At 36.7% G+C, this 27,551-nt stretch overlaps 1 protein-coding gene across 1 annotated transcript in view; it reads left to right on the top strand.

Moving 5' to 3' along the window:
• The window catches only part of DHX15 (DEAH-box helicase 15), a 52,040-nt gene extending 24,998 nt beyond the window's left edge, over nt 1-27,042 (top strand). The window contains exons 6-14 of the mRNA XM_060777876.2: nt 8,398-8,565; nt 12,272-12,358; nt 13,228-13,377; nt 14,650-14,758; nt 16,521-16,712; nt 19,635-19,757; nt 21,553-21,743; nt 24,020-24,189; nt 26,749-27,042. Of these exons, the coding sequence (XP_060633859.1) occupies nt 8,398-8,565; nt 12,272-12,358; nt 13,228-13,377; nt 14,650-14,758; nt 16,521-16,712; nt 19,635-19,757; nt 21,553-21,743; nt 24,020-24,189; nt 26,749-26,866 (1,308 nt within the window). The 3' untranslated portion in view covers nt 26,867-27,042. The remainder of the gene's footprint in view (nt 1-8,397; nt 8,566-12,271; nt 12,359-13,227; nt 13,378-14,649; nt 14,759-16,520; nt 16,713-19,634; nt 19,758-21,552; nt 21,744-24,019; nt 24,190-26,748) is intronic.
• The last annotated feature ends 509 nt before the right edge of the window (nt 27,043-27,551 follow it).

Here is a 27,551-nt window from a genome sequence, read left to right as displayed (position 1 = left end):
GCTATAATTTTCTGTGTTCTTTATTTGAAAGCTTTTTGTCCTGTCTTTCAACCCTGTGGTTTCCAAGGCAGCAAAAAATTGAATACTTGAACTAAAATCAACCAGAGATATTGTTTTTGTTTTTTAAAAAAGTACAGTGGTAAACGGAATATCCGAAGTCACAGTAAAATATTAATTTAAAACTGGGTTGCTGTGCTTTTGATGTCAGCTAGTGAAAAAATAGAAAAAGAGGAGAAGGAGGAACCCACCAAATGTCTTTGGAGAAAGATGTCCTCAGCAGAAAGTGCCCTTCAGTGCTAATAAACAATTGTAGAAAGAGCTGCTTCTGGAAATATAGGAAGCTCCTTTTTACCAAGTTGTATAGTTACTCTGTTTAGCTTGGTCCAGTTCTGGATAACTTCTGGTTTCCACATCTACATTCAATTATCCCTAAATGTTGACTTTACTCACATTAGCTGGATCAGGTTTAGAGTCCAGTATTTAGTGGGCCACAGGTTAAACACATCACATACAACACTGGCCACAACTCTTGTGTTTCACAGAGATGCTTTACCTATTTGTACATGGATACAGGTGGGTGGTTATAGGTGCAGAAGAGCCTTTATTTAACTAGGAAATCAGCTAGAGCAGTGTTTCTCAACCTTCCTAAAGCCACGACCCCTTAATACATTTTCGCATGTTGTGGTGACCCCCAACCATAATATTATTTTGCAACTTCATAACTGTAATTTTACTCCTGTTATGAATTGTAATGCTATTATCTGATAAGCAGGATGTATTTTCATTCACTGGACCAAATTTGGCACAATACCCAAGATGCCCAAATTTGAATAATGGTGGGGTTGGGAGGGGGATTGATTGATTTTGTCATTTGGGAGTTGGAGTTGCTGGGATTTATAACTCACCTACAGTCAAAGAGCATTCTGAACTCCACCAAGGATGGAATTGAACCAAACTTGGCACACAAAACTCCCATGGCCAACAGAAAACACTGGAAGGGTGTGGTGGGCATTGACCTTGTGTTTTGGGGTTGTAGTTCACCTACATTCAGAGAGCAGTGTGGATTCAAACAATGATAGATCGGGACCAAACATGGCACAAATACTCAATATGCCCAAATGTGAACACTGGTGGAGTTTGGTGAAAATAGACCTTTACATTTGGGAGTTGTAGTTGCTAGAATTTATAGTTCACCTACAATCAAAGAGCATTCTGAACCCCACCAATGATAGAATTGGGCCAAATTTCCCACATAGAACTCTCACGTCCAACAGAAAATACTGTGTTTCCTGATGGTCTTTGGCGACCCTTCTGACACTTCCTGGCGACTCCTGCAAGGGTCCTGACCCCCAGGTTGAGAACCACTGAGCTAGAGCAAAATCTTTGATTTACTTGTTAAACAAGGGCCTCTCCTGGATTTAAAACAGTTAGCTTTCTAAAAATGAATTCACTTCTGATGCTCCCTGGTGTCAAAGCTCCTCCTCCCACTGTATTCCCTCCCCTCTGCTGCCACCACCAAAACAACAACTGGAAAAGACCCTGGAGTGTGCACAACTCCTCTTGGTCCATTGAACAATCTGAAGTTCAATGTCTTATTGAACTATACTGCATTACCACCTCCAACATTTACCATCTTTGAATATCATTGGCCTGTTTATGATATGTGTATGGATTTTCAAGTTGCCTGTTAACTTAGGGTAACCCCAGGAATTTCACAAGATTTGCTTAGGAAAGGAATATATTCAAAAGTGATTTTGCTAGTTTTCTGAAATATTTCTTCAAATCTGAACAACTGTTTACTGTACTTTTCATGTTGATATGCTGTTGCATGGGAAACAAAGTAGTTATTTTGACAGATCATTTGCTTTCAAAATGATACATGTCTAAGAAAAACAAACAAAACATATCTCGCTACTTTCTGTTCCAAGACTTTTGGAACAGACCCATATAGATTGCATTTCAGCTGTCAGAGCTGAGGGGGAAATGTGACTTAGATGGTCAAATGCTGGCTTATAGGAATCCATTTCTGAAGTCATCTCCTGTCCCTTCCGTAGCAAGGTCCAGGCAGGTATTTCTTTTTAGGGCACAGGTGTAGGAGGAGGTCTGCATTTAGAACATGAAAAAGAGCAGCATGGGCTACTTTTTTCTCGCCTTGCTCACCAGTACCTGTCAAATGTTCTTGATTCAAGAGGAATTTGTGATACTAGCTTTCTGTAGTGACCTCCAGTAGCAGCAGGTGTCACCTGCTGCTGCTTGTCTTCCTGTGGTAGCTATCTGATGTGACCCCAAGAACAGTTTTGCTGCCAAGCTGGTGCAGAGTGGAGTCTTCAGTTGGAGATGCATGTTCACTTTGTCACCTGCTCCTGCTGCTCTAAGGACTAATCTTCGTGTCTTTCCAATGCCTACTGTACTTCCTTCAAAGGATTTGAATGAATGATACTTTATAGCTCTCCCTGACTTCCCAAGGGGACTCAGGGCGACTTACAACAAATACACAGTGGCAAACATTGGATGCCAACAATAATATGCAAACAAATACAAAATAACTCAATTAATGACAAAAACAGCTGAAGTAAACCAAATGTAACATAATACACATAATTACAAACTTATTTCTGTTAGTTGCTTCTAATCTTCAGTTTGGCCAATCTGTAGACAGAACATTTCCAATTTTTTTATATTTTCAAAATGTCAGGGACTTAAGCATGTGAGAAATATTCACTTCCTAAAGGGAAGTGCATCTTATGTTTAATTTGCAATTTGTATTTCATGCTTGTTCAGATTACCTGTGTATACAGTAGAAGAAATATATATTACAAAATAACTGAATCTGTCAGTGAAGGAAACATTGTTATTAGGAACATATCTTCAATGTATTTAAAAGCTATTAAACGATTGCCTTAGTATGTTTATTCATTAAATTTTCTTGCATTTTAAAAGTAAGATTTAAAAGAAAACATTAATTTTTTTAAATACACAAGGGTTTACATTCCTTAGAGCAGTGGTTCTCAACCTGTGAGTCCCCAGATGTTTTGGCCTTCAACTCCCAGAAATCCTAACAGCTGGTAAACTGGCTGGGATTTCTGGGAGTTGTAGGCCAAAACAACTGGGGACCCACAGGTTGAGAACCACAGCCTTAGGAGCTTTCAGTAATTTGCATTCTTTGTTACAGTTGTGTACATGATTGGTAGTGGTCACCAGTGTCTTTAATTATTTGATTCAGTGATATGGGTACTTTAAGTAAAGAAGCTTTACTCTTGTCTGGCTGAACACACAATGTAGCACTTCTCTGTTCTGCATGTATGAATTGAGGGATAAGAATCTCTATATATTCTATTCATGAAAAGTTCATAATGGTAAGAGATAGTTTGATCTATGGACTGCCTGTATATCCCTCCTTACAGGACTCTATTTTTTTTATGGTAGATTCTTATAGAATCTATTCCTGCCTTCCAGTTACAAAGAGCTTGGTATAAAAGAACAGTTTGTTTCTGGGACCTGTGTTCCTTTTTAATACAATCAGATCTCTGTATCCACAGATTCAACCACCCAGAGCTTGAAAATATTCACAAAGCAAAGCTTAACTTTGAGATGTTATATAAAAGACACAATTTTCCTACTTTATTTTATATAGCAGGACTTGAGCATCCATAGATTTTTCTATCCTTGGGGAGCCAAAGCCCAATGAATTTCAAGGACCCATTGTATTACTTTCATTTTATGCTGTTACTGTTTGCCAAGTTACATGTAGTTGTTGAAAAACCTCTTGATTCTGGTGCAGCATGTTTATCATCAGTTAGGAAGCATTGCTGAGCTTCTTTTGAGAGGACAAAATTGTTGAATCTTGGTTTATTGCAGTGTTTCCCACTTGAATGTGTGATAAATATGTAATGCAAAGTTTCAGTAATTTACAATGCCATGTAGGTTCGGAAATACCTAGTAAAGTAAACCTGGTTAGGGCACTGGTTTGAAGCAAAATGTGTAATATGCTGCACTAAGTAGGTGTTGTATCAGCATCTTGTTTTCCAGGGATCAGAAGAAGATTTGCTTAAACCTTTTTAGCTGCTCGACTATAAAGAATATCAATAGATACTGATGGAATATATTGTGTTGCTAAGTTTCATGGTACAATTTGGGGGACAAATACACCTCCTTTCAAGATTCTGGGATTTTGAATTAATAGAGAATTTCCTTTATGTGTGTTAATATAAAGCAGCATGTGAATCTCTACTACTCCCCATAACTAACTTTTTCCATTTTCAAAAAGTTAAATGCAAAATTGTTTCATCAGTCATACTAAGTGTATGAGATGAAGGGAAGAGACATTCACAAAGGCAATTTTAAAATATGTTAAATTTATTGTTCATAATGTGATTAGTGCAAGGCTCAGAAAAATGTGCACAAATCACTGCAGAAAGCACAAAGCAGGACCTAAAGAATCAATCTTTGTAACCAAAAAAATGGGATGGAAAATGAATTGGCTGTTCAGCCTATCTCTGCTCTTTGATGTAAACCGCAAGAGAGATAGAAATACTGCTTAGACTCCTTCAGTCACTTCAAATTACCTACTAAATGACTTGTTCTCTGTACTGGACCCTTGTGTACTCATTACAGTATATGCATATGCAAACCATTTCAGTTATCAGAATGTTCAGTTCAGTCTTCAGGTTTTTAACTTGCGAGTGAAACAACATACTATCCTCTTTAACACAGTAGTTTTAAATGTGGTAAAAGTAATGTGTTCTAACATCTGTATTCTGCTGCAGATGGAGCCAGGTGAAATTTGATAGGTACATAGTGGTGTTTATGGACACCACTGTATTTTCTTTCTTGATAATGTGGAAATTATGGCCTTGATAACCTCATCATTTTCCAAATGATTTAGAGGTTAAAATGTAGGTGTTAGAAGGGTATACCTACTGTAAAGCAAAGTATCTAGCCCAGATATTCTGAATTTAATTCAATGTAATTTTTTTTCTTTAATGATGCTCTCTTAGTGGGAGGATACAGGAAAAGTTTTTAATAAACATTTGATCCTTTTGCATTCCTCATGTCTTTGTCCTGTAACCAAAAGACAGAAGAAACATAGGAAGAGGCAGGAAAGACTTTTGTTACATACCAAATGCTGATTCAAAATTGCACGTGCTCTGGGTTGCTGAGAAAGCTTTTCAGTCACGTCAGTGGAACAACCACACGGCAGGCTGCAGAGTCCTGCATGACAGCCATAAGATAAAACAGCTGCTCCCTTCCATGAATTTCCGACACAGATGGTGGCCTAGAGACACTTTGTGTAGACATTCACATACTTCAGAGAACTGTTCTTCAGCATTTTCTTCAATATTTGATGTTTCCTATATCTCTTCCAAAGAGCTTCACTTGACCAATGGTGGATGTTTGGGCTGCAGTTTAGAAATTGCCATTCCAATTTCACCAGTCCCAATATAATTTAAGCTCTGGCAGGATATTGAATCAATATACCACGCCTGCATATGTGAAATACACTACACGTGTGTCAATTAAGATAAAATCTATTTGCATCTTCCCGCTTTAAAACCTATGGATTCTGGGGCACATGTTATGTGTTTCTTTACATTTTATAGGAGCAAGAAGCAGATGTGTTGAGTAGCCGTTGGGTTTTTGGGCTGTATGGCCATGTTCCTTTAGCATTATGGCCATGTTCCTTTAGCATTCTCCAGATGTGTTGGGTTTATATGTTGCAGTGCAAGTGCCTTCAAGTTGTTAGTCAAGTTACGCAGTTGTGTCGATTCCATGGATTTGAAACTTGGCTTAGGGCACTGGCTGTTCTTTGGAGGTCTCCCTTCTGAGTACTAATAGGTCTGACTCTGCTTGGTTGCCAAGATCACATAGGTACCTTCAAGGAGCTATGATTTTTATACATGTACTTGCTATTCCTTCTTATACATGTACTTACTAGTCATCAAGACCATTTAATAAACAAAAGCTTACAATATTTTGGGGTGTCTTCCAAAACTTAGCTAGTGAGCGATCCTTCTTTAGCAAGTTTTTAAAAAACAGGCTCCTCTTAAGGTTGGTTTTCATGCCAACATGTCTGTCCATGTGTTTGTATTGTAACTGCAAATTATTTCATAGATAACCAGCTGTCTTGGGTTTTTTTTAATCAGGGTTGGTTTACATAACTATAATAAAGCTTCCAGAAAGGAAGTTGATATTTTTAGGGGGTTGGTCAGCAGAATGGATGTGCCGATTCTGTTCAGAGTGGCGCACACAAGAAGAAGGAAAGGCAACTAAGCAAAAGCCTTTTCTTCCATTTTCCTTGGGGAGCCAACACTTCAGCTCTCTTGTGTGCCCAAAGAAACAAATACCTTAAGAGTATGTCAGTGTTGCTTAGCAACCTTCTTTGGAAGTGCAGAGAGCCCTATATAGCTGCTTTGGTGGCCCTATTTCCCACTTTCGGTGGTGGAAGAAAACTCCTTGTTTGTAATTATATTGCTATTCCAACAGCAGTTCAGCTCCTTTCTGTAGCAAAGATGACAGGGCCCAGCCCTGTCAGGAATGGAGACCCATTGCTGGGACCTCTTTCCTTTCTAAGCAGCTTCTAAGCATTATCCAGGCAAATGAACTCTTTAAAAACCCCTTTGATTTTGGCACACACATTGAAACCTAAACTACTAGCAAGTCCTTAGCCATGTAGAAATTCTTTCCTTTCCCAGTTTAGACCAGTATTTTGTTTTCTTTTTGACCTACCTCATTGTATAAATGTATAGTGATATGTTTCATGTTCTAAAAAAGAAAGCACAGCATGTGTTTAGTATTGAACTTTTTATTTCATCAACTGCACTTTTCCATTAAGTGTTTTTATGTAGATTCAGCAACAGGCAAAGTATTGCTAATCACTTCTCTATGGTGCATATGTACTGCTTTTGTAAAGTATGTGTGTGTTCTTATGTTGTGTGTATCTGTGTGCCTTCAAATCACCTCTTGACATTTGATGACCTCATGCATTTTATATGGGTTTTCTTAGGCAAGAATTCTCAAAGTCGGATTGCCTTTCCCTTTCTCTGAAATATATCCTGCAACACCTCTATTGGTTAATATTATGATGGCTGTAACAGATATTGGATTCAATACTTCTTAGTTTTGATATTGCTAGCATACATTGATTATGGGTTAGAATACGTTTCATAGTATGCCAAATGATTGACTGAACTTTTAAAACAATTCAAAAGTACAAAATGCCAAATGTCTGGGTTCAGTTAATGTGTCACTGTGTTTCTAATTTAGTGGACCAGTAGGGGGCATGCTAACCCAGAGTGATAGAGGTATTTAACCTTTTTACATTGAAATAATTCTGCACAGACACTTAATTATGTTCAGGGACTGTAAACATTTTAGATTTTTGCTTCTGTATAAAATGGTCCTAAAGGATAGATGCAGAAATAGGAGGCTGTTGTTCTGTTTCCTTATATATTTTCATGGATATTAGTCTAAACAGCAAGGTGCTCAGTAGCTGATCCAATTCCGGAGAATTCAGAGAACAAGAAAAAAGGGACAATTTCAAAAATATTTAGATTCTAAAGTACATTATAAGATCATAATCTTTGCTAATGCAGTGCTTCACAATTCCTGTCTCTTAATGGCATAAATTACCTTTACCTTTGCTTAATACAGTCACTTCAGTCAAATAGTCTACTCGTTTGTCCATTTAGTATGAATTAATTTTGCAGAATTGTGACAGCATATGTTGTTGTATATTGCCCAACAATAAGTTAACTGGCAGTAGAATTTCTTGAGTTGGTTACTCAGCTCATTAAATATATCTTAATGTACGAAGGAAATAGCCATTGGTTGAAGATTCCTACAGCGTTTACTTGGGAAGATGCAAAAATATTTTTGGATATAATTCTAAGGTCTATCATAAAGCTTAATAACATAGATTGTGACTGGTCTGCTTCTTGAAAATCTATGTTTATACTGTTAAGGTGTTTGTTCTCATTAGGTACAATGAAGCAAATCTTCCATATAATTGCATTAGTGATACGTGACATTAAAGCTTAATTGGCTTATTTAAAATATCTTGCACATCAATTTCTTTTAGATTGTGAAAATTGAAAAGGTCATGAGTGCAGTTTAATATTCCTGGGTGAGAGATTTCAATTTTAGTACAATTTGTAGAGAATTAATTAGGAAATACGACTAAAAGAAAAAAGGGTGTTGAATGCAAATAAGGCTGTTATGCTCATTGGAATAAAGAATATGAGGTGCCTTAGACTGCTATAGAAGTCCCATTGATAATTCAACAAGTGTCCAAATTAGTTTAAAAATAACTTGTTTTGAAGTAAGATTTTTTTTAAGTTTTACTGCAATTAAGCTGGAGAAACAAAATCCTAAAGTTTTCATGGGCTCTTTTCTGTATAGGAAATAGATGAAGCCTGTAAGAGGATAAAGCGTGAAATCGATGATCTGGGCCCTGAAGTTGGTGACATTAAAATCATTCCATTATATTCCACGCTTCCACCACAGCAGCAGCAGAGGATTTTTGAGCCTCCTCCTCCAAAAAAACCAAATGGTGCAATTGGACGAAAGGTAAGTTTTTAACACTGCATGTTTGTACCCTATTGGGCTCAGTAGAATTTTCTAGCTACATTTGAGTAGACGCGTATAGCCATTTTGCGGTTTTCTATCATGGAATAGGTTGCTATATTCCTATATTGATTTAAAAGAGAGTTCAACTCTGAGGTTCATATGTTAATGTCATACATCTGGAAAAATGTTCTTAGTAGCTGCCTCACCTGTGTCCCATCCCTCCAATTTTGTTGTTGAAATGTTTAGGATTCTGTGGTCTCCCAAGCTCATGATTGCCTTGTAAAACAGAGGAATACATTCGTAAGCTTAATTTTAAATTATAATTAAAATTAACCACATGACTAAAGTCTTCTCTTTATGTAATAGTAACTTGTAAAATTATTTTAAGTACAGGGTTGGAAGGAGAAACTCAGTGAGTTATTGTTGATACTTGAACAAACAGTTTGAGAATCAGATGGTTTCTGCTATTTTTCAAACCTGATATGAAGACACTATAGTGAGTCACAACATGGCTTTGTGGATGATTTAGCAGATTGTTGACAATTGTGAACAGTGTATTATATGGATGTTTTAAGTTTCATATTCTCCCATTCCCAATGATTGAATGCCACTTAGGAATATTCAGAGGCACTTTTAATGACTTCTAGTTTCCATTAAGACCCCGAAACTCAAAGTCCTTTTTAAGTGAGTGTGTGTTGTTGATAAAACCTGCCTTTGAATATGCTGGAAGCACAGTTTGTTTCTTGGCTATTTTCCATTGTAGATGCAAAATACAAAAAATATTGACAGTTTGCTGTCCTGAGAAGATAAGCCATTTTTCACTTATTTGATTTGTGTTGAACAAGGAGTTAAGTGTTCCACATCTGAAGCAGTTATCATCCCATTATGAAGAAATGAAAATGTTGCTCTTCTTAAAATCTAATTCAGACATATGTTTGTGAAGTTTGCTGTGCTTCTTGGGTATGAACTTTGAGGGTTTTGAAGTGTCTCAGAAGTAGAGTTAAAAATAAATGTACCAAGAGCAGATGCATTTCTCTGTGCTTTGAAATGATTTCGTATTGTGTTCTGAGTGAGTAAACTGACAGTAATAGTGTACTATAAATGAAGGTGCTAATGTACACCCGACATAAGTAAAACCAGGATCCCCCAGTGCTCACAACTTGTGTCATACACTCCTGCCTATGATGCTTGTGCTCTCTGCCAGACTAACTCTTGCCTAACCTGGCCACATATGTAGCAGTTGATGGGGTTAGGATTGGCAGAAGGGGTGTATCCTTCTATCTAGTGGAATAATAGGAACATAGAGGAATGGGATTTGGGGCAATTTATCATCAGTATTGACACAAAGCTCTATTTCTTGTTTTCATTATAATCTGGTGAAGCTTTGTTTGGAGATAATACTGGTCTTGATGAGGACTGGTAAACTTATCCCAAGTCTGCAGGTTTGAAAATATGGATGTGGTTGTATTCCATTGGATAGTGCCAGGGCTTAGGCAAGAGCTTTTTCTGTTACTCTTTGATGCTGCCTGTTAATTTTGCCTTGTTCAGTAGTTATGACTATTCACAAATAGAAATAGTATGGCTGCAGTAATTCATATCGTGATAATCTTCTGGTTTGGTTATTATTTATTATTATTTATTTATTTACTATATTTCTATAATGCTCTTCTCAACCCCGAAGGGGACTCAGGGCAGTTCACATTATAATGTGGTCTCTGTGCAACAGTTCGTAAAGATCATTTTGGCAGATTACAATTGTGCAAGTTTGACAGATTGTTTTAAAACTGTACAACATCATTCATTAAGGAGTTGCTTTGGTTGCTTTCTTCTTAACCAGGTGTTAATTCAGAATAGTAGTTGTTACCCATAAGCTCTTAAATGTCTTAGTACTTGGAAAGCCTGTCCTTTTATTATGTTGTCTGTGAATCGGTATCTGACAAAAAGGTCCTTTTGGTTATTCCATTAAGTAATGATGTATAGACTTCTAGGATTATGAACCTTCTTTGTAGTGGCAACTTCATCTATGTGAGACTATCTCAAGTTTAAACTGTTCCCAACATGACTCAGCTTTTGAAAACATGACTCAGCGGTTGAAAACAATAGTCATTCAACAAACCTTTGATAAGGCAAGTAGGTCTTGCCTCAGTTGGTGATGGCTAATGAACATGTAGTTCACTAAAAACCAGCGATCTTCTAATCACTGTTTTTGACAAAGGTGATGGTTTCTTCCAGTATGGCATATGTTAGATTTGAAGTTGATTTCCTAACTGTATCTTGAGCAAGGCACTGTGTTACTTGGGTTGTTTTCTACAGTCCAGATTAGGAGTCAGAACTGTGAATCCTAACTCGTTTTATATACTTCTGTTTTTGGAAATAGATAACTATGTTAAAAACTTTTGATAGTGCATCTAGAGTTTCATTGTTTTCTGTCATTCTCTCTCCCCCCCCCCCCCTTTACACACATCTCCTGATTTTAGAAGTTCCTGTACTCAGAGCTTTAATATCCCTAGGCTAGTGAATACCTTTTTCAGTACATACATGATCAACCTGACCGTGCCCAATAGACCTATAGTCCATTTTTTTCACCTTTTCATTATAGTGAAAATTAATTTCGCAAGCTGTTTACTGTTATCTTATAGTATCCTGGTGTTAGAATTGGCATATAACATAGCAAGAAGTTTGTACAGGATGACAACATTATTTAGGGTTGTTTCTAGGCTATTATAATTTTTAGTAAAAAACATAAAGTAGTTTTTAAGACATTTAAAGCTGCTTGATGTTGCAGCTGAGTTTTGTGTCTTGGCCTGTCTAGAGGGATTTTACTGCATATGGCAGTTGCTGCATAAATTGACCTTCTGTTTTCTTGTGTTGCAGTACTTGGGGGAAAAACACATGACATAGATTCAGACTTTTTAAAGTAAAAAATGTTTGTGTCTCCAATGCTTCCAATCCACAACACACCTTGAAATTCCACAAGCTGTATTGTTTCGTGTTAGTACAAAAAAATGCTTGCTTAACATAGATCTTAGAGTTTGCACCTTAGAAACCTATTATGAAATAGTTGAATTTTTTAAAAAAAATCAATTTTCTTAATTTGTGTAGTATCACTGTAGATTTCACAGAATCCTAAGTCTAAAACTAAACTGTAGTTGTAGTTTTAAAATAGTAAGTGGATAAACCATAGCTTAGAGAGACTTTTGTGTTTTTATTTTCTATCCTGTGTTCTATATTTACCAAGTTGCAGTGATCCTTAGAGGTAGAAGAATGCTATAATTTGACGATTGACATAATACCAACCCATACATCTTTTAAAGTGCGGTTTAATAAGATAGCTAAATCCGGCTAGGATGGAACGAAATCCTTATTGCCTCAGGTAGTTTGTGAGCATAAATTTAGTGTTTTTTAAATTATAACTATGGTGATAGTAAATCAAGAGTAGGGAAACGGATCAGTGGTAGAAAATTATGTACTTTAAGGCTGTTGGCTAATAGATGTCCTTTAATAGGTCTTGTGGTTTCAGACTACTTTAATCACAACATTTAATGCCTGATCCTATGTATAGCCTATTCAATGCTTAATATACCTTACATGAACACTGAACTCTTTTTATATCGAAGTTGCATTCTTAAATGGCTTATGCTTGCTACCTTTTTCTGTGCCTTGTTTGTATCATAAACGACAGAAAAACTATTTTATTCTTCAACAGGTTGTTGTGTCTACTAATATCGCTGAGACGTCATTGACAATAGATGGTGTGGTATTTGTCATTGATCCAGGATTTGCCAAACAGAAGGTAAAATGTATAAAATGACTAAGTGGTCCCTGAAATTATAATGTGAATACTACAGAATGACCTTGCTCATCATAGCTTTTATTTCTGTCTGTATTATGGGGAAAATTCTTGATTTGGATTCTACGGCTTTTGCATTCCCTCTAGCACAGAGTGTTTGGTGAGCAGAAGATTTGCATGGAGCACTTCTTGATTGAGCATAGTTTTTTTTAAAAAGTATTTTCTATCAAATTGATTGTTAAATACAAAGCAATATTTGATATTTAAGTATGGCATGGCATCATAATTTCTTTTTTCAAAACAAGCTGATTGCCATAACTGACAATTGAAATTTTAAATGTGTTGCAATTCCATAGCAGTAATGAAATTTGGGGTAAAACAAAAAAAATGCCCGCTTATTTGTGAAACAGATTTTCCTTTAAGAGATTAATTGTGTGTATATTTACTTCTATTTTAATATTTGTATGTTATGGATTTTAAATTGCATTGTTTTTTAATGTTGTGAGCCACTTAGTGCTTTGGTCAGGAGATAAAAACAGGAGATAAATGTTATAATAATAATAATTAAAATAAGTAATGATGTCAAATAAGTGACAGGGTGTTGGTGGTGAAGAAGACACCAAGCACATTAGTAAAAGATGGTATTTTTCAAATATGAAAGTCAATATTTTAAGCTCTTCCAACAACAAATGGTGCTATATTTTTTTTTGTTTAACTGTTAATAAAACATATAATCCAGATGAATTTTGGAGCAGTTTTGAAAGCATACATAAAAATATTGCAGTTTTTTTTAGAGATTTAAAAATCTATCTAGGATTGTCATGCCAGGTTGAATTGATTTCCTCTCTGAATTTCACTCTTATATTAAACAGGTATACAATCCTCGAATAAGGGTAGAATCACTCTTGGTAACTGCAATAAGTAAAGCTTCTGCTCAGCAGAGAGCTGGCCGTGCTGGCCGTACTAGACCAGGCAAATGTTTTCGATTATATACAGAGAAGGCTTACAAAACTGAGATGCAGGTATGTAATATGCAGTTTAATAGATTTAATACTTAATCATAGAATCTGATATTGTTCTCCTTTTGTCACTGGTAAATGTATAATGTAATAGAGGACTGGAGTGGACTAGAACAATTTTTGGTTCAGTGCAATCCAGTGTTAAGTTAGCAGTCTCTTATTCCCCTGTGGATTTCCTTACCTACTCCAGAGCTCAATGAAAACCCTTGGAGCCAATTCTCAGGCAGCTCCTCTAGCAGAGCTGGTAGAAAAGGCCATGACTTACATCAGTATTGCATTGGAAGTAGCCCTTTTCTTATTAGACCATCTTGGTTGTGAAAATGTGTTGCGTTCATCTATGCATTTTTGTATTTCTCTAGAGCTTGTATGTCAGATGTGCAGCTTTTCCCTTATTGCCTTGATCTTTTCATATGTGATCTTTTGATACCACATTTCTTTTGATATTAAGAAAAATTTGCAAGACTGATGTGTATGTTTCTGCAGTCTTGATATAAGAGGTCATTTAGATGATACCTTTGCTTGAAGAAGTCTACTAGATTGACATGCAGAAAAAGACTTGTCCTCTCTTCCAAACTTTGGAGTTTGTTTACTCTGGAATTAAAATAGTCTCTCTTTCTCTCATAAGGAAGGGTTTTAAAACTTTTATTGATTTTCTTGTGATTATTGCTCTACTGTACATTTTTTATGCACCACCTTGGTTCCTTTCAGAAAGGACAGTATAAGATGGCTTTAAAAATACAGGCTGTTTAGGTGGCCATTCTCAAAATCACTTATCCCAATGGAGAATATTAAAGGGGGAAGCCTGACAAGTAATTTGAATCAGAAAGTCAAAATAACATAAATTGAAATGAGTTCTCAGTTCTTTGTACAAATCTAGCATTTTTAATTGTTTCACATAATTTTGTATAAACTGTGGTTTGTTATATTATGTAGTCATTTTGCAACAGCAATATGAGAAGTACAATATGAGAAACTATTGTGATATCCTTAGATGCTCATCACCTTCCAAATAATATCTTAAAAGTACCAGTGAATAATTCAAGACAAATATATTCAGTTGTGCACAGATTTGCAATTGATTGTATCTTTGCTTCTGAGAGCGTGGTGTAGGAATCTCGTATGTACAATTGTGGATGTGCCTCACAGTGGCTTCATCTTTCTTTCCTGGTGATACACACAATTTCCCCCCTTTTCTTTATTGAATCAAGTAAATCCAGAAAATGTATGGAGTTAATACCAAACTGAAATAAAAATAAAATCTTTTTTTTCCCCTAGGACAATACCTATCCTGAGATTCTGAGATCTAACTTGGGGTCTGTCGTATTACAACTGAAGAAACTTGGCATAGATGATTTGGTTCACTTTGATTTTATGGATCCACCAGGTACATTTTGGTGTTCCTCAAATTATGATTCTGCATATATATGTTACACCTCAATTGTTTTTCGTTCATTTGGAGATTCAGTATACAGTTACTAAAATGGTTAGAGAAAATACCAAATTTCTATAATTGTGACAAGAACCTTAACTTTTATTTGGGACATGCAAAAGATAGTCTTTTTGTCTAACATTATGTGCAAACACCTTTAGACATAATTGCATAGTGAATAAAGTGTTATGTATTTATGTTCAGCAGTTTTCTTTCGTATTGTCTGAACAAGTTCTGTTATTTTATCCCTTTCTTTTGCTCAGTTATTCCTGATATACAAAAACTTTAGAAAATGCATTAAAATCCAACATAGGTACAATACAATATGCCATGACAGATCAGGTTTAAAAGAAAAGCCACATGCAGGACTGTTTTGTATATTGAACCAAAGGACCAAAACCGCAAGCATTGTAAAGAGCTTGCCATTTTTGAGGGTAGACACTGGCATCTCCTGAACTGTTGAATTGATTCCTTCATCTACAACAGTGGTTCCCAACCTTATTTTTGACCAGGGACCACTCTCCAAAATTAGTACCAAAAGGGTTAAGAATCGTTTTTTGGTGAACTTTAGTTTCAGTTTGGTTATTCGGGATGCTGATTCAGAAAACTGCATTGAATAGACCACATCAGCTCTAGTTTCTGAAAGAGAACATTCCATCCAGTAGTCACCATCTGCTCGCCCTGAAAAAACCATATTTAATAATCTAGTGCTGATGTGATCTATCCAGTACAGTTTTCTGAATCAGCACCCCAAATAGTCCCAGGAACAGGCCTAAAAAGGAAGACACCAAGGTGCCTCCACTTCCAGGTACCACATGGAACTGCTCCGCACAGGGGAAGGGAGGAGGAGGAGAAGCAGCAGTCAGGAGGCTTAATATTGCACCTTTTGTGGGTAGTCAGCCTCTCCCCTCCCGACATCCTTATTGCCTCAGAATTATAAGAGAGTTTTGCAAGACCAGTTGCTCTCATTGCAACAGTGTAGCAAGGGTGAGGTTGCAGACCACCGGTGGTCCACGGACCACAGGTTAGGAACCACTGATCTACAGAGACTGACAATAGTGATATGGGCTATAAGTCTAAACAGAAAAGGTGAATAAAAGCAATATAGCAACTAATTAAAATGTATTTCTGTGTGACATGCAAAATTAGGTTTATTTCTTCACTGCCTTCCAGCTGCATTTGTCAGTATAAACAAACTGAATGGATTACAAACAGCAGAATAAATGTAGTGTGGGATATTTGAATTCCAGCCATTTGGGGTGGTTCTTAGCTTAATATGGAAGGTAGTGCTCACCCTCTGTTATAGGATATTCCACGACTTTGCTTTTTAATGAAAAGCTTTCATGATTTAACTGTTGATGTGGCAATAGAATAATAAAATAAGAATGGAAGAATGGGAATGGCAATGAAGTGTAGATTATGTTAAGCATATAACTATTGTTATTTACAAAGATATGAAATGGCTTCAAGGAAGCCTGGAAATAAGCAAAACCTTATACTCAAACCCCAGAGGTTGAATAGAACCTCAAAACCAACCCTAAAGTTATGTTTGATTCTTGGTAGTTAGATTTCAATAATTTAGTTTGATAGCAGCTTATGTTCACAATTAGATCAACTATAGAATGAAAAATGAGATAGTTTATAAGAGTGTGTGATACTTCTGTTTGCTGAAGGCAGCTTTAAAATGTGGTCTTTGTTTTTGTTTTGTATTGTACAGCACCAGAAACCTTGATGAGAGCCCTAGAGCTTTTGAATTACCTAGCTGCTTTAAATGATGATGGAGATTTGACTGAATTGGGATCCATGATGGCAGAATTTCCACTTGATCCACAGCTGGCTAAAATGGTTATTGCAAGTTGCGACTACAACTGTTCTAATGAGATTCTGTCTATAACTGCCATGCTGTCAGGTAATAGCAGGGACAGAGATGCCAATCAAAACACAGATCTCCAGTTAGGGGAAGCTTATATTACTATTCCTGCAACAGGACTTATAACTCTTAAAAAGTTTGAATTGTGCCTCTCAAAATCACTGTATAGAATGATTCATAATGGAGTAAAATTTATAAATGAAACCAACACTGGAGCTAAAGAAGTCATTGTGTGAAATTGTCATCTAACGCATCTCATGGCAGAAAAGAGAAAAATCTATCTGTTTAAGGATCACAGATCATAGGAACACAGTTCTATCGATTTCAAATAGCACATAACGCTCATTTTTTTCTTACAAAGTGAGCAGCAATGATGACCATTCACTTTATTGGTTGATCCTCTAATTTGTCTGTACTAGTTACATAACTTAAATCCCCATTATCCTTAAAAATCCTTCCAAGTTTTATTATATAAACTTCCCAAATATCTATTGCTAAAGGGAATGTTAGAGGGAGAAGCAGCCACTAAATATTATATATATATGGAAAACAGACATGATAAAAGAAAAATTGTCTGAATAGAAGTCTTTTGTTACTAAGTTTTGGATCCAAAGAGCTACATGGAAGGATCCAAAGACTTGGACATGCCCAATGGAAGGGTTTAAAATTGAAACAGCCTTTTGAAGTTGACTGAGTTTCAAAAGTGGTTTGACACATGGAAGCTCCTGTTTTAGAAATTTAAGCCCAGGTGGGCTTGAAAAACTAACATGTGTATTTTGGGAATATTGCCCTTTTTTAAAAGTGTGGAACAATGTCTGTGTAGTACTTGTACGAGCAAGGAGAAAAGAATACGTGCATATGCTTAACCACACTCCCCCTTACTTAACCACTTCTGCTTGCATTCAACAATTAAGAAGATGTCAACTATTGATTACTTTAATTGAAGACATTACTACTTAGCAAATTTTTAAGAGATTTTTATTGTCCCTGAAATGGGCAGGTTCACCGTACATTATAAGGTGAAAAGCTTTTGGGTAAGACAAGCTGTTGCTATATTATGACATTATAACAGTGTTTTTCTAAAAACAAGCTACAATGTTTATTGCAGAGTTTTGACAGTTCAGACTCAGAGCAGATGGGCAGGGCAGTATCTAATTATTTCATGTAAATGTGCGGAGGTGGTGGTAGGTTGATGCCTGCCTTTTAATGTCATGCATTCTCTTCAAACTGGAGTACTTGATTCACGCTCTCACTATCAACTCTATGTTTTCCTTTAAGTGTATATGTAAATATTCCGGAAGATGTTTTACTTGAACGTCTCCCTCTTCTAAATGGATATGTCACAAATTATTCATACCTAGGATAGCTTCATTTTTCTCCTTAGTCAATAATATGCATACAACATTATGTACAGTATCTTTCCTAGGAAGACACAATTTGAAAGGAGTTTGTTTTGTGGGACAGTTACTTGGATACAGTTAAGGCACCATTCTCTAAAATCCTGTTGCTATTTACAAAGTGTCACTAACAGAACTAGTAAATATTTAACAGTATGCATATGGGAACTAATAGATTTAGAATGTTATTCTATATATCTGGGTTTAATTGGAAGTAAGTTTTATTTAATTCAGTCGACCTTCCTATTCCATTGTTGGGTTCAGGCTAGACCCACAAAAATTTATTCATCACTGTTGGATTATACATGATTTTGTAGCAACACTTCTTTTGGACTTTGCTTTCTTAATTTTTGTTAGTTACTCACTGGAAACAGTAAGGCTCTTGCAGTATTGCTGTTAGCATATTGCAGTTGTGTGCATTACTCAATTTCTATATTTGTTCTCTTTTTCAATGTCTGTACTGTTAGCAAACAAAAAAAACTGCATTTAAAAATGTGTGGCTTTAAAAAAGCAAAACAAAAAACACAATTTTGATAGGAGTTTCATGTGCTTTGGTTGAGACCAAAGTATGAATGTCACGGAATTCAAAGAACAGGTGGACATTCATTCTGTTCTTTCATTATCCAGCGTGATTAGTTTTGCTTAAAAAGTTACATGTTTATTTTAAGTGGAATATTATTTTTGTACATAGTGTATGAGGGAAAGACATGGCTCTTTCTTGGTGTACAAAAGGCAGTTTATAACACTGATAACTGACATTAACTCATGAAAAAATATTTTATGGAGCGTTTTCATAGTATGGACAGAGAATTCACTGCTGGTGGACATGAATTATCCTTCATTTTGACCTTTTAATTTACATCAGAAAATATATTAAAGAGGAAATAATGTATAAGAAAAAGAATAATCTTCATCCACTAAAGTCAGGTTTACTTGTATAGGTCTGATAAAGCTGCTGGGCAGTCTACCTTCCACCACTGCCGCTATCATTATAGCCCTGGACTGCTATCTTAAATGAATATTTTTCACATATGCTTTCTGTCTGCCAATGCTGATAGCATTGCCTGCTGTTGATGACAGAACTTCAGTACAATTTCTTATTTTTCATCAGTAGATGAGCTGTTGGCACAACTATTACAGGGGTTCATCCTGCTGATTAACCCATGTTTTTATAGGGTGCAATTGGCCGTAGATTGCTTCTGTGAACATACATTGTCGACTACAATAGGTTAAGCTATCAGCATTTGGTTTTGCACTGACGTCATGTGATTCTTCTGGTACGCACAACTTTGGAACTTTGATGGCCTTCAGAATAGATTTTTATGCCTATTTTCTAGTCAAAATAATCAGGCATTCTGTAGCTTTGAAACCCTCTTGTCTTGCAGATGTGGTTAGGTGTTGATGTACCAAATCAAGGTAGTAGACAGTCCAAGATGCAGTTGGAGGCCATCCTGCCCTGCCCTATGCTCTGTGAACTGACCTAGCTAGGCCTTGTTCCTCTATCTGTGAATGCGTGACTCATCGATATGGGCGTTTGTGTTGGGCCCATACCAACCTTGTTTAGTCCCACAGTGTTTTGTTCGCCCCACGGAAGCCAAGAAAGCAGCAGATGAGGCCAAGATGAGGTTTGCCCACATAGATGGAGATCATTTGACGTTGCTGAATGTCTACCATGCTTTCAAACAGAGTGAGTATAAATTTAAAGATACAGTTTGTTGAATCTGTATTGACTCTAGTTGGTGACCTTCTTAGAGGAACTAGTAAAATATGTTGTGACTTATTTATTTATTTATAACTAAAGAATATTTGTAGGACACTGTTGAGCCAGTGTATCATAGTCATTAAGAGACTGAATAGACATTAGGAAGACCATGTCTTAAATTTAGACTTTGGTCTGAGCCCAGTAGAGGGCTTCAGACCAAGACGTAAGATCTTAGCCTCCATTTGTAATAAACAAGCACATGTATGTGAAGTGCTTCAAGCTCTTGTGAATGCTGTAATGGTGATAATTGTTCTTTTCTACATATTTTGTACTTATTGGAGAAATTGCTTTGTTAGATTCAGGTACACATTTTTGTTGTAACTCCTCTCTTTCTTTCATGCAAACAGTTTCCCTTTTCCTCCTGAACTCAGTAGGGCTTACTTAAAGTCCAGGCACTGTTCTGTGCCACCCCCAGGCTATGAATGGATTGGCAACTGAAATATTGTTTCTGTCCCTCTTTCATATTGTTCCTATACGGGAATATAGGAAGTGGGAGTTGAATAGGCTCTTGACCTAAGAGTCTCAGGGTATAATAGTGTGGAAGCTATCTTACCTGCTGCTTCTGCCATTGTTACCACCACTGGGTATTTTTCTTAATTTGTTTTCAGTTTACTTTTAGACTTAAATCATTTTGACTCAAAAATAAATTAACCTATTTTAACCAGGGCTGGAAATTGAGACGAATGAGATAGTGAGAAATTAGCCTTGAAAATTAAGGGGTGGTGGTGGGGGATGGTACAAAGCCACAAAGTAAATCCTGTGTACTTTCTAATGGGCTCATAGCTGATGTTCAGTTGCTGTCATCCACAAAGTAAAGTCTGTTGCATTTGATGACTACTGCATTTCCACTTTCAATCAAAATTTTGAGAGATAATGAAGACCAGGCTGGAAAAATCCCCATTGCTTTGTTGCCTATGTCTATATATGTGGCAGTGGGATCAATGCATACTTCATAGTTCCCTGGGTTCATTCAGTGCATGTCCCCCTTTAAAAACAGAATTTCTATCAACTCTTTCAGTGCTGTGGTGGACTACATGTGGATTCTCTTTCAAGCATGATTCTAGCCTCCTATCAAGGCTTGTCCAATCACAACTGCTGCACCCATATGGTACTAGATCACAATTATGGTTCTTTAGAGTAGTGGCTCTCAACCTGTGGGTCCCCAGATGTTTTGGCCTTCTTACTCACAGAAATCATAACAGCTGGTAAACTGGCTGAGATTTCTGGGTGTTGTTGACCAAAACTCTTGGGGACCCACAGGTTGAGAACCACTGGATTAGATGGTAGTTGTCAGCCATCTTTGATCCTGTAAACAGCTATAAATGGGGGCCAGAATCTGGAAATGAATCATAATAAAACTTCATTACTTGTCTTATTCTATGTCATAATGACTTTTTGCTGTTAACTTTCCATCCCATGTGACTACCTGTTTTCCTGGCCTCCTTGACCTAATTTCTGAAGTATCTGAACAATTCAGCATTTATTGCCCTTGTCCTTGGTGCTGAAAACAAAAGCTTTGTCCATGTAAAGAATTCATAGCCAAATTAACCTTCGGTCAACTAAAGAAGTGTTCCAGTTGCTTTTTAAAGAAAATAATGTCATTCTGTATTTTTAAGGGGTTCAGTAGATTGGCCATTCAGATGTGTTGCTTTTTTGTACTAGTTTTAATTTGGTAAAATGCTCATTTTAGATGATTCATGACTTTTTCTTAACATTGCAGATCATGAATCGGTTCAGTGGTGTTATGACAACTTCATTAACTACAGGTCCCTGATGTCTGCAGACAATGTACGCCAGCAGCTGTCACGAATCATGGACAGATTTAATTTGCCACGTAGAAGCACAGACTTCACAAGTCGTGACTATTACATCAATATAAGGAAGGCTTTAGTTACTGGTTACTTCATGCAGGTATGCGTGCATGTAAAAGACATGGAAGTAGCAATTTCTATATCCCTTTCTTAGGATGTGGAAAATCATAGAGATGAGGGTGGTCCCAAACTATTGAGGGTTTTGAATGTTGATATAATATGGTTGCTGGTCGTAAGAGTATTGTAGAAATTCCCACGGTGTATTGAGCCAAATGTGATGCCTTTGATTTTGAGAGGATACATTCATTTGTACTGTGATTAAATTATGCTGATGCAGAAAATTCTGAATACAAACTCTGCTTTTCTGTGGTTGAATGTTAGGATCTTCTTCCTTCCTGTATGTGGAGTATCACATTTTATATAACCCAGTGGACTCTTTAGAACTCCTGTCCCACTCCAGTGAAGTTCCTCTAAGGCAGTGGTTCTCAACCTGTGGGGTCCCCAGGCGTTTTGGCCTACAACTCCCAGAAATCCCAGCCAGTTTACCAGCTGTTAGGATTTCTGGGAGTTGAAGACCAAAACATCTGGGGACCCCACAGGTTGAGAACCACTGCTCTATGGAATTGTAGATCTTGTAGTGGGAAGACAAGATCAGCAAAGACATAACAAATACTACTGCACAGCCTTGTAGATTCAGACCAAATCTGAAATACAGTGTAAGTGATATAGTAAATACTAGAACAATAATATCAAAACTTCAAACAGGTCAATTTAACCCCCCCCCCCCCCCATTTTAGCAACTAGTGTGCTGAAATGCAGATTTCTTACTCCTAGCTGTCATGAATTTAGAAGAAAACACTTGCAAATTCTTACTCCCACCATCAATATCCTTTCCTGAAACTACCACCTCTCCAGAGACGTCTGCTTAAGTGTCTCTTTCCTTCTTTTTTACCAGCCTGTTTCCATAAATGTTCTGCATGTTACAGTGTATGATCCCAAGAGGGATCATGAATAAAACAGTATAATTACTAGAAATTTTAAAATGTGCCTGTTATAAATGCACAGAGAATGGAGGGGAAAAAAACCCAAATCTCCCAACTTCAATGTTTTTCTCAGTAAGCCATAATTTCCCCGAGATGGTTTATAACTGTTTACTTTTTGGATTGCCTTTGTCTATGTTCATGGTGATAGGAAAGTAGAATTAGTTCTTTCTAGTCCAGTGATTTTTGTTTGGACTCTGGTGACCACAAAATGCAACAGTGTAACCAATGTGTCTCACTAACTTTGGTGGATGAAGAAGCATCGTCTGCATATTTTGTAACATACAGGAAGCTTACTTCCTTTTTTGAAATAAGTGAGATAGTTTTGAGGCAGTTGTACTAGTGTTACTTTAATGGTGTGTTACCTGTCTTAAAGTTACCTGTTTACATTAATTCCACTGGGTTTTCTTAGGCAAGGTATCTGCTCAAATGTGGTTAAACTAGTTCCTTCCTCTGAAATACAGCACTTGGTATTCATTAGTGTTCTTGTGTTCTCCCATACATGTACTTACCAGAGCTGTCCCTGCTTAGCTTCCAAGAGCAGATAGGATCTGGTAGTTAGCTAAAGTAGTTAAACCATTTTGTCTAACATAAAAGAGTTGCATATCTTGATTTTTATTTAATTGTTTACTAATATTGTTTCTTCAACGCCTCTTTTAAAATATATATTCTCTTTAAGAATATATATGCAGATTCCAAATTGCAGTAAATTATTAAATTTCAAAATTTTACAAGATAGTTATTCAAATCACACTTTGACTAAAGTTTCCGAAGTTAGAAACATTTCCTACTCTGTTTAAGCATTGCTGATTAATGCACAGTTGAGGTTCGAGGCGGAGGATATGCATTGCTGCAGTCCAGTGGTTCCCAGCCTTTTTTTTGACCAGGGACCACTCTCTAACATTAGTACCAAAAGGGTTACAAATCAGTTTTTTGTCAACTTTAGATTGGGTTTGGTTATTTGGGGTGCTGATTCAGAAAATTGCATTGGATAGACCACATCAGCTCTAGTTTTGGATACAGAACATATGCCATCTAGTAGTTGCCATCTGCTCACCCACAGAAAACCATATTCAATGAGACTTGGCACTATAAGGAGGTTTTGTGAGATAAGTTACTCTCGTTGCAATGGTGTGGTAACAATGAGGCCATGGACCATATTTTAGTTCTTGTGGACCTCTGCTGGCCCATGGACCACAGGTTGGGGAGCATTGCTGTAGTCAAACTTTAATGCAGAGTTATTGGAGCCTTCGTTGTTCCAATTGTTCAGAGAGGTTTAGTATCAAGGAGAAATGTTAAGTATAGTATTTCTAATGTATTAATGCTGTTAATATAGGTAGCACATTTGGAACGGACGGGACATTATCTAACAGTGAAAGACAACCAGGTAGTCCAGTTACATCCTTCTACAGTTCTTGATCACAAGCCTGAATGGGTGCTTTACAATGAATTTGTTCTTACCACAAAGAACTACATCCGGACTTGTACAGACATCAAACCAGAATGGTGAGTCTTCTTTTAACAGAGTACATGTTTAGGTATGGTTTTGTGGAGTTCCCTGAGAAGGTTTTAAAACAGGTTTCTAATGAAGGGTTTGATGGACTCGGGTCAGTAGCATCTGTTGTTTTACACCTTTAGTTAAAAATGCTTATAAAATTTTCTTCTTAAACTGGTTTAAATTGATAGTGCTATATTTAGGTCTACCTTGATGAGAAGAAAGCTGAATTGCATGCCGTAAAGAAAGAAATGGGTTCATTTTATTTGTAACATACCCATAATATTTTTTGAATATTTAGAAGTTCTTATTTTTCTCTTGTTGGTTCAGAGAATATGTCTGCAAGAACAGGCTATGGATTTTAAATGTTGTCATTCATACCATTTTTGGCTTTGAAAACATGGGTAAGAGTTAATACAATCCTATCCAAAACATGCTACAAGTATTGCTATAGTTGAATGTTTGAAATGAAATGCTCTGCTCTTTATCTTAATAGAGAAACAAAGTAACACTTCTGCACCAGCATGTCTTTAGAGAGAGAAAGACGGGCTTGCTACTATTTTTATATAAAGCCCTAAACGGTTCCGGCCCAGGTTGCTTGTCTGAATGTATCTCCCTCTATGAACCATCACAGAGGTTAAGGTCTTCTGGGGAGGCCCTGCTCTCGGTCCCGCCTCCATCTCAAGTGCGGTTGGTGGGGACAAGAGATGACCTTCTCAGTCATGACTGCTTGGCTCTGGAATTCTCTCCTCAGTGAGATTAGATCAGCGCCCTCCCTCCTGGCTTTCTGAAAGAAAACAAAGACGTGGTTTTGGGGCCAAGCCTTTGTCCAATAAAGTAATGCAGTACAAAGAAGAATTAAGGAATATGTGCAATGACAGTTGGAATGGCTATGGTTTATGATTTTGGATTATGTGATTTTAATATTTATACTAAATGCTTTGTCTTAATGTTTAAATGTTGTTTATGTCTTATATTTAATGGTTTTAATGATTTTTATGCATAGTTATTATTTTTTACAAGTATGTTGGCATTGAATTTTGCCATTAGTGTGTTGTAAACTGCCTTGAGTGCCCCCCCTCCCCCCGGTGAGAAAGGCGGTATATAAATACAATAAATAATAAATTAATCAATAAATAAATGTTTCATCCCTCCCAAAGACTGAATGGAGGGAAAAGGCACAGTGAAGTGATTCCATCTAATTGTTCCTAAAAAAGGGAGTTCTACGATCTGAGAGTAACTTCTGAGAATTCAGTCTCCCAAATCCCTACATCTGAGTACAATGGGATAGAGAAGACAATATTAAGTCAAACTCATATAGAAGGATATGAGGCATCAGATAATCTTTATTGCTATTAGGTTATCTTTTCCATTAGATAGACTTGACAGCCTTATACTCCTGGAGCTCTAGTATGCTCTGAATTTTGGCTTGATCAAACAACAATTTTCTGTTATATTTAAAAAAGTACAGTTCATTTGCAAGGCAGAAGTGGGAATCATGATTTCAACATGGTTTCTTTTTCTATTTTGTGTGCACTGTGTGGTATGCACATTTTTTCCCAATTCAAATGCATTGATAATGTATAAAACCAGGAAGACATGGCAGGAATCAGAAGAAGAAAGAAAACAAGGCTATGGCATGCTCCCAATTCTTTAGCTGCATCCTCAAAATTCAGAAGGAGGAGGAGGAGAAGGAAGAAGAAGAGGAGGAAGAAGAAGAATAGGAGGAGGAGGAGGAGGAAGAATAATAGGAGGAAGAAGAAGAGGAGGAGGAGGAAGAGAAGAGGAGGAAAGGCCTCACTGCATTCTATGTGACAAAGAAAGGCCTCACTGCATTCTATGTGACGAATCTTTTAGCTTTAGAAACTGCAAGTCGCTTTTGGTGTAAGAGAATTGGCCGTCTGTAAGGACGTTGCCCAGGGGACAGTCGGATGTTTTGATATTTTACCATCCTTGTGGGAGGTTTCTCTCACGTTCCCGCATGGGGAGCCGGAGCTGACAGAGAGAGCTCATCTGCACTCTCCCCAGATTTGAACCGGCGACCTGTCGGTCTTCAGTCCTATCTGCACGAGGGTTTAACCCACTGCACCACTGGGGGCTCCTTCTGTACTCTGCTGTTTATCTAGCTGTCAGGAACTAATGTTTACAATGTTATATCTATATATACCTTGTACTTAAAAATATTCAAATATTGTTTTCAACTTGCATATTTCGAAGTCAATATATTGTTTTTTTTTTTAATGAACATTAAAATTACTTGGATAACATTACATGTAAACAGGATGCTAAAAATCCCTCTTGAACAGGGATGGCATGTTAAAAGGATTCGGTATCGATATTTTCATTTTCTCCGCTTTTAGAATAGCATCTCAGATATTTGGACCTGATTTATTTAAAAGTATTTTTGGTAGCATGCTTCTTACAGATAAAGTGGATTTCCATATTTCTAGGCATTATTAAATAGATGGAAAATCTAATTCTCATAAGTAGTATTAATTGGTCTATTGCTATTGCTTGCATGGTGTTCAGATCTATGCCGAAATGACAAACCTTCTTTCTTTCTTTGCCAGGTTGGTGAAAATTGCCCCTCAATATTATGACATGAGCAATTTCCCACAGTGTGAAGCAAAGAGACAGTTGGATCGCATCATTGCCAAACTTCAGTCCAAGGAATATTCGCAGTACTGAATTTATTATTTGAATGGAAATTGCTCAGAGGACAGCTGAAAACAGTGAATGAACTCTTAAGTTCCAAGTTGTGCTCTTTGCTTTGGTTCAATAATGGCCTTTATTTGAAAGCTTTTTAATTTTTCTTTACAGTAAATATTCCATTCTGATTTCATAAATTAAACATGTACGCCTCCCTTTTGTGTTCACACTGTAGCTCATACTGGAAAAGCTGATCAATGTTTTGCAGTTTATTAAAAGTAGTTCTATATATATAACAATGTTATAAGCATTTCTTTAGAAATGGTTGAAAATGCTTCTAAAATGTGATTTATCGACCATGGTATGCATGATCGTTGTAATTGTTGACATTCCTTTTAGAAGTTGTGAAATGTTACAACGTGCTTATGTAGACACAATCTTCAGCTTCAGTACAGAGATACTGGCTTCAATAAAATCTATTTATACTAAAGTTTTGGTGAAATAAACTAATTCTCTTCCCTTTGTCAAGAAATACCCAAAAGTTCAGTTTAGCTTGAAATCAACATTTGAATGGTCTATTCCAGCTTCTTCTGACCAGAAAACTTAGTGTACTTCACTATAAACTAATGTCTGTTGTTCTGGCCAGGATCTAAAAATATATTTCCACTGGATTCTGTGAATTTTTGTAACAGAATCAAGATGTCCTTCTCTTTTTCCTCCGTCT

This window comes from Anolis sagrei, chromosome 5 (assembly GCF_037176765.1).
Source record: "Anolis sagrei isolate rAnoSag1 chromosome 5, rAnoSag1.mat, whole genome shotgun sequence".
NCBI classification, from domain to species: domain Eukaryota; kingdom Metazoa; phylum Chordata; class Lepidosauria; order Squamata; family Dactyloidae; genus Anolis; species Anolis sagrei.
This window is presented reverse-complemented; position numbering and strand designations above follow the sequence as displayed.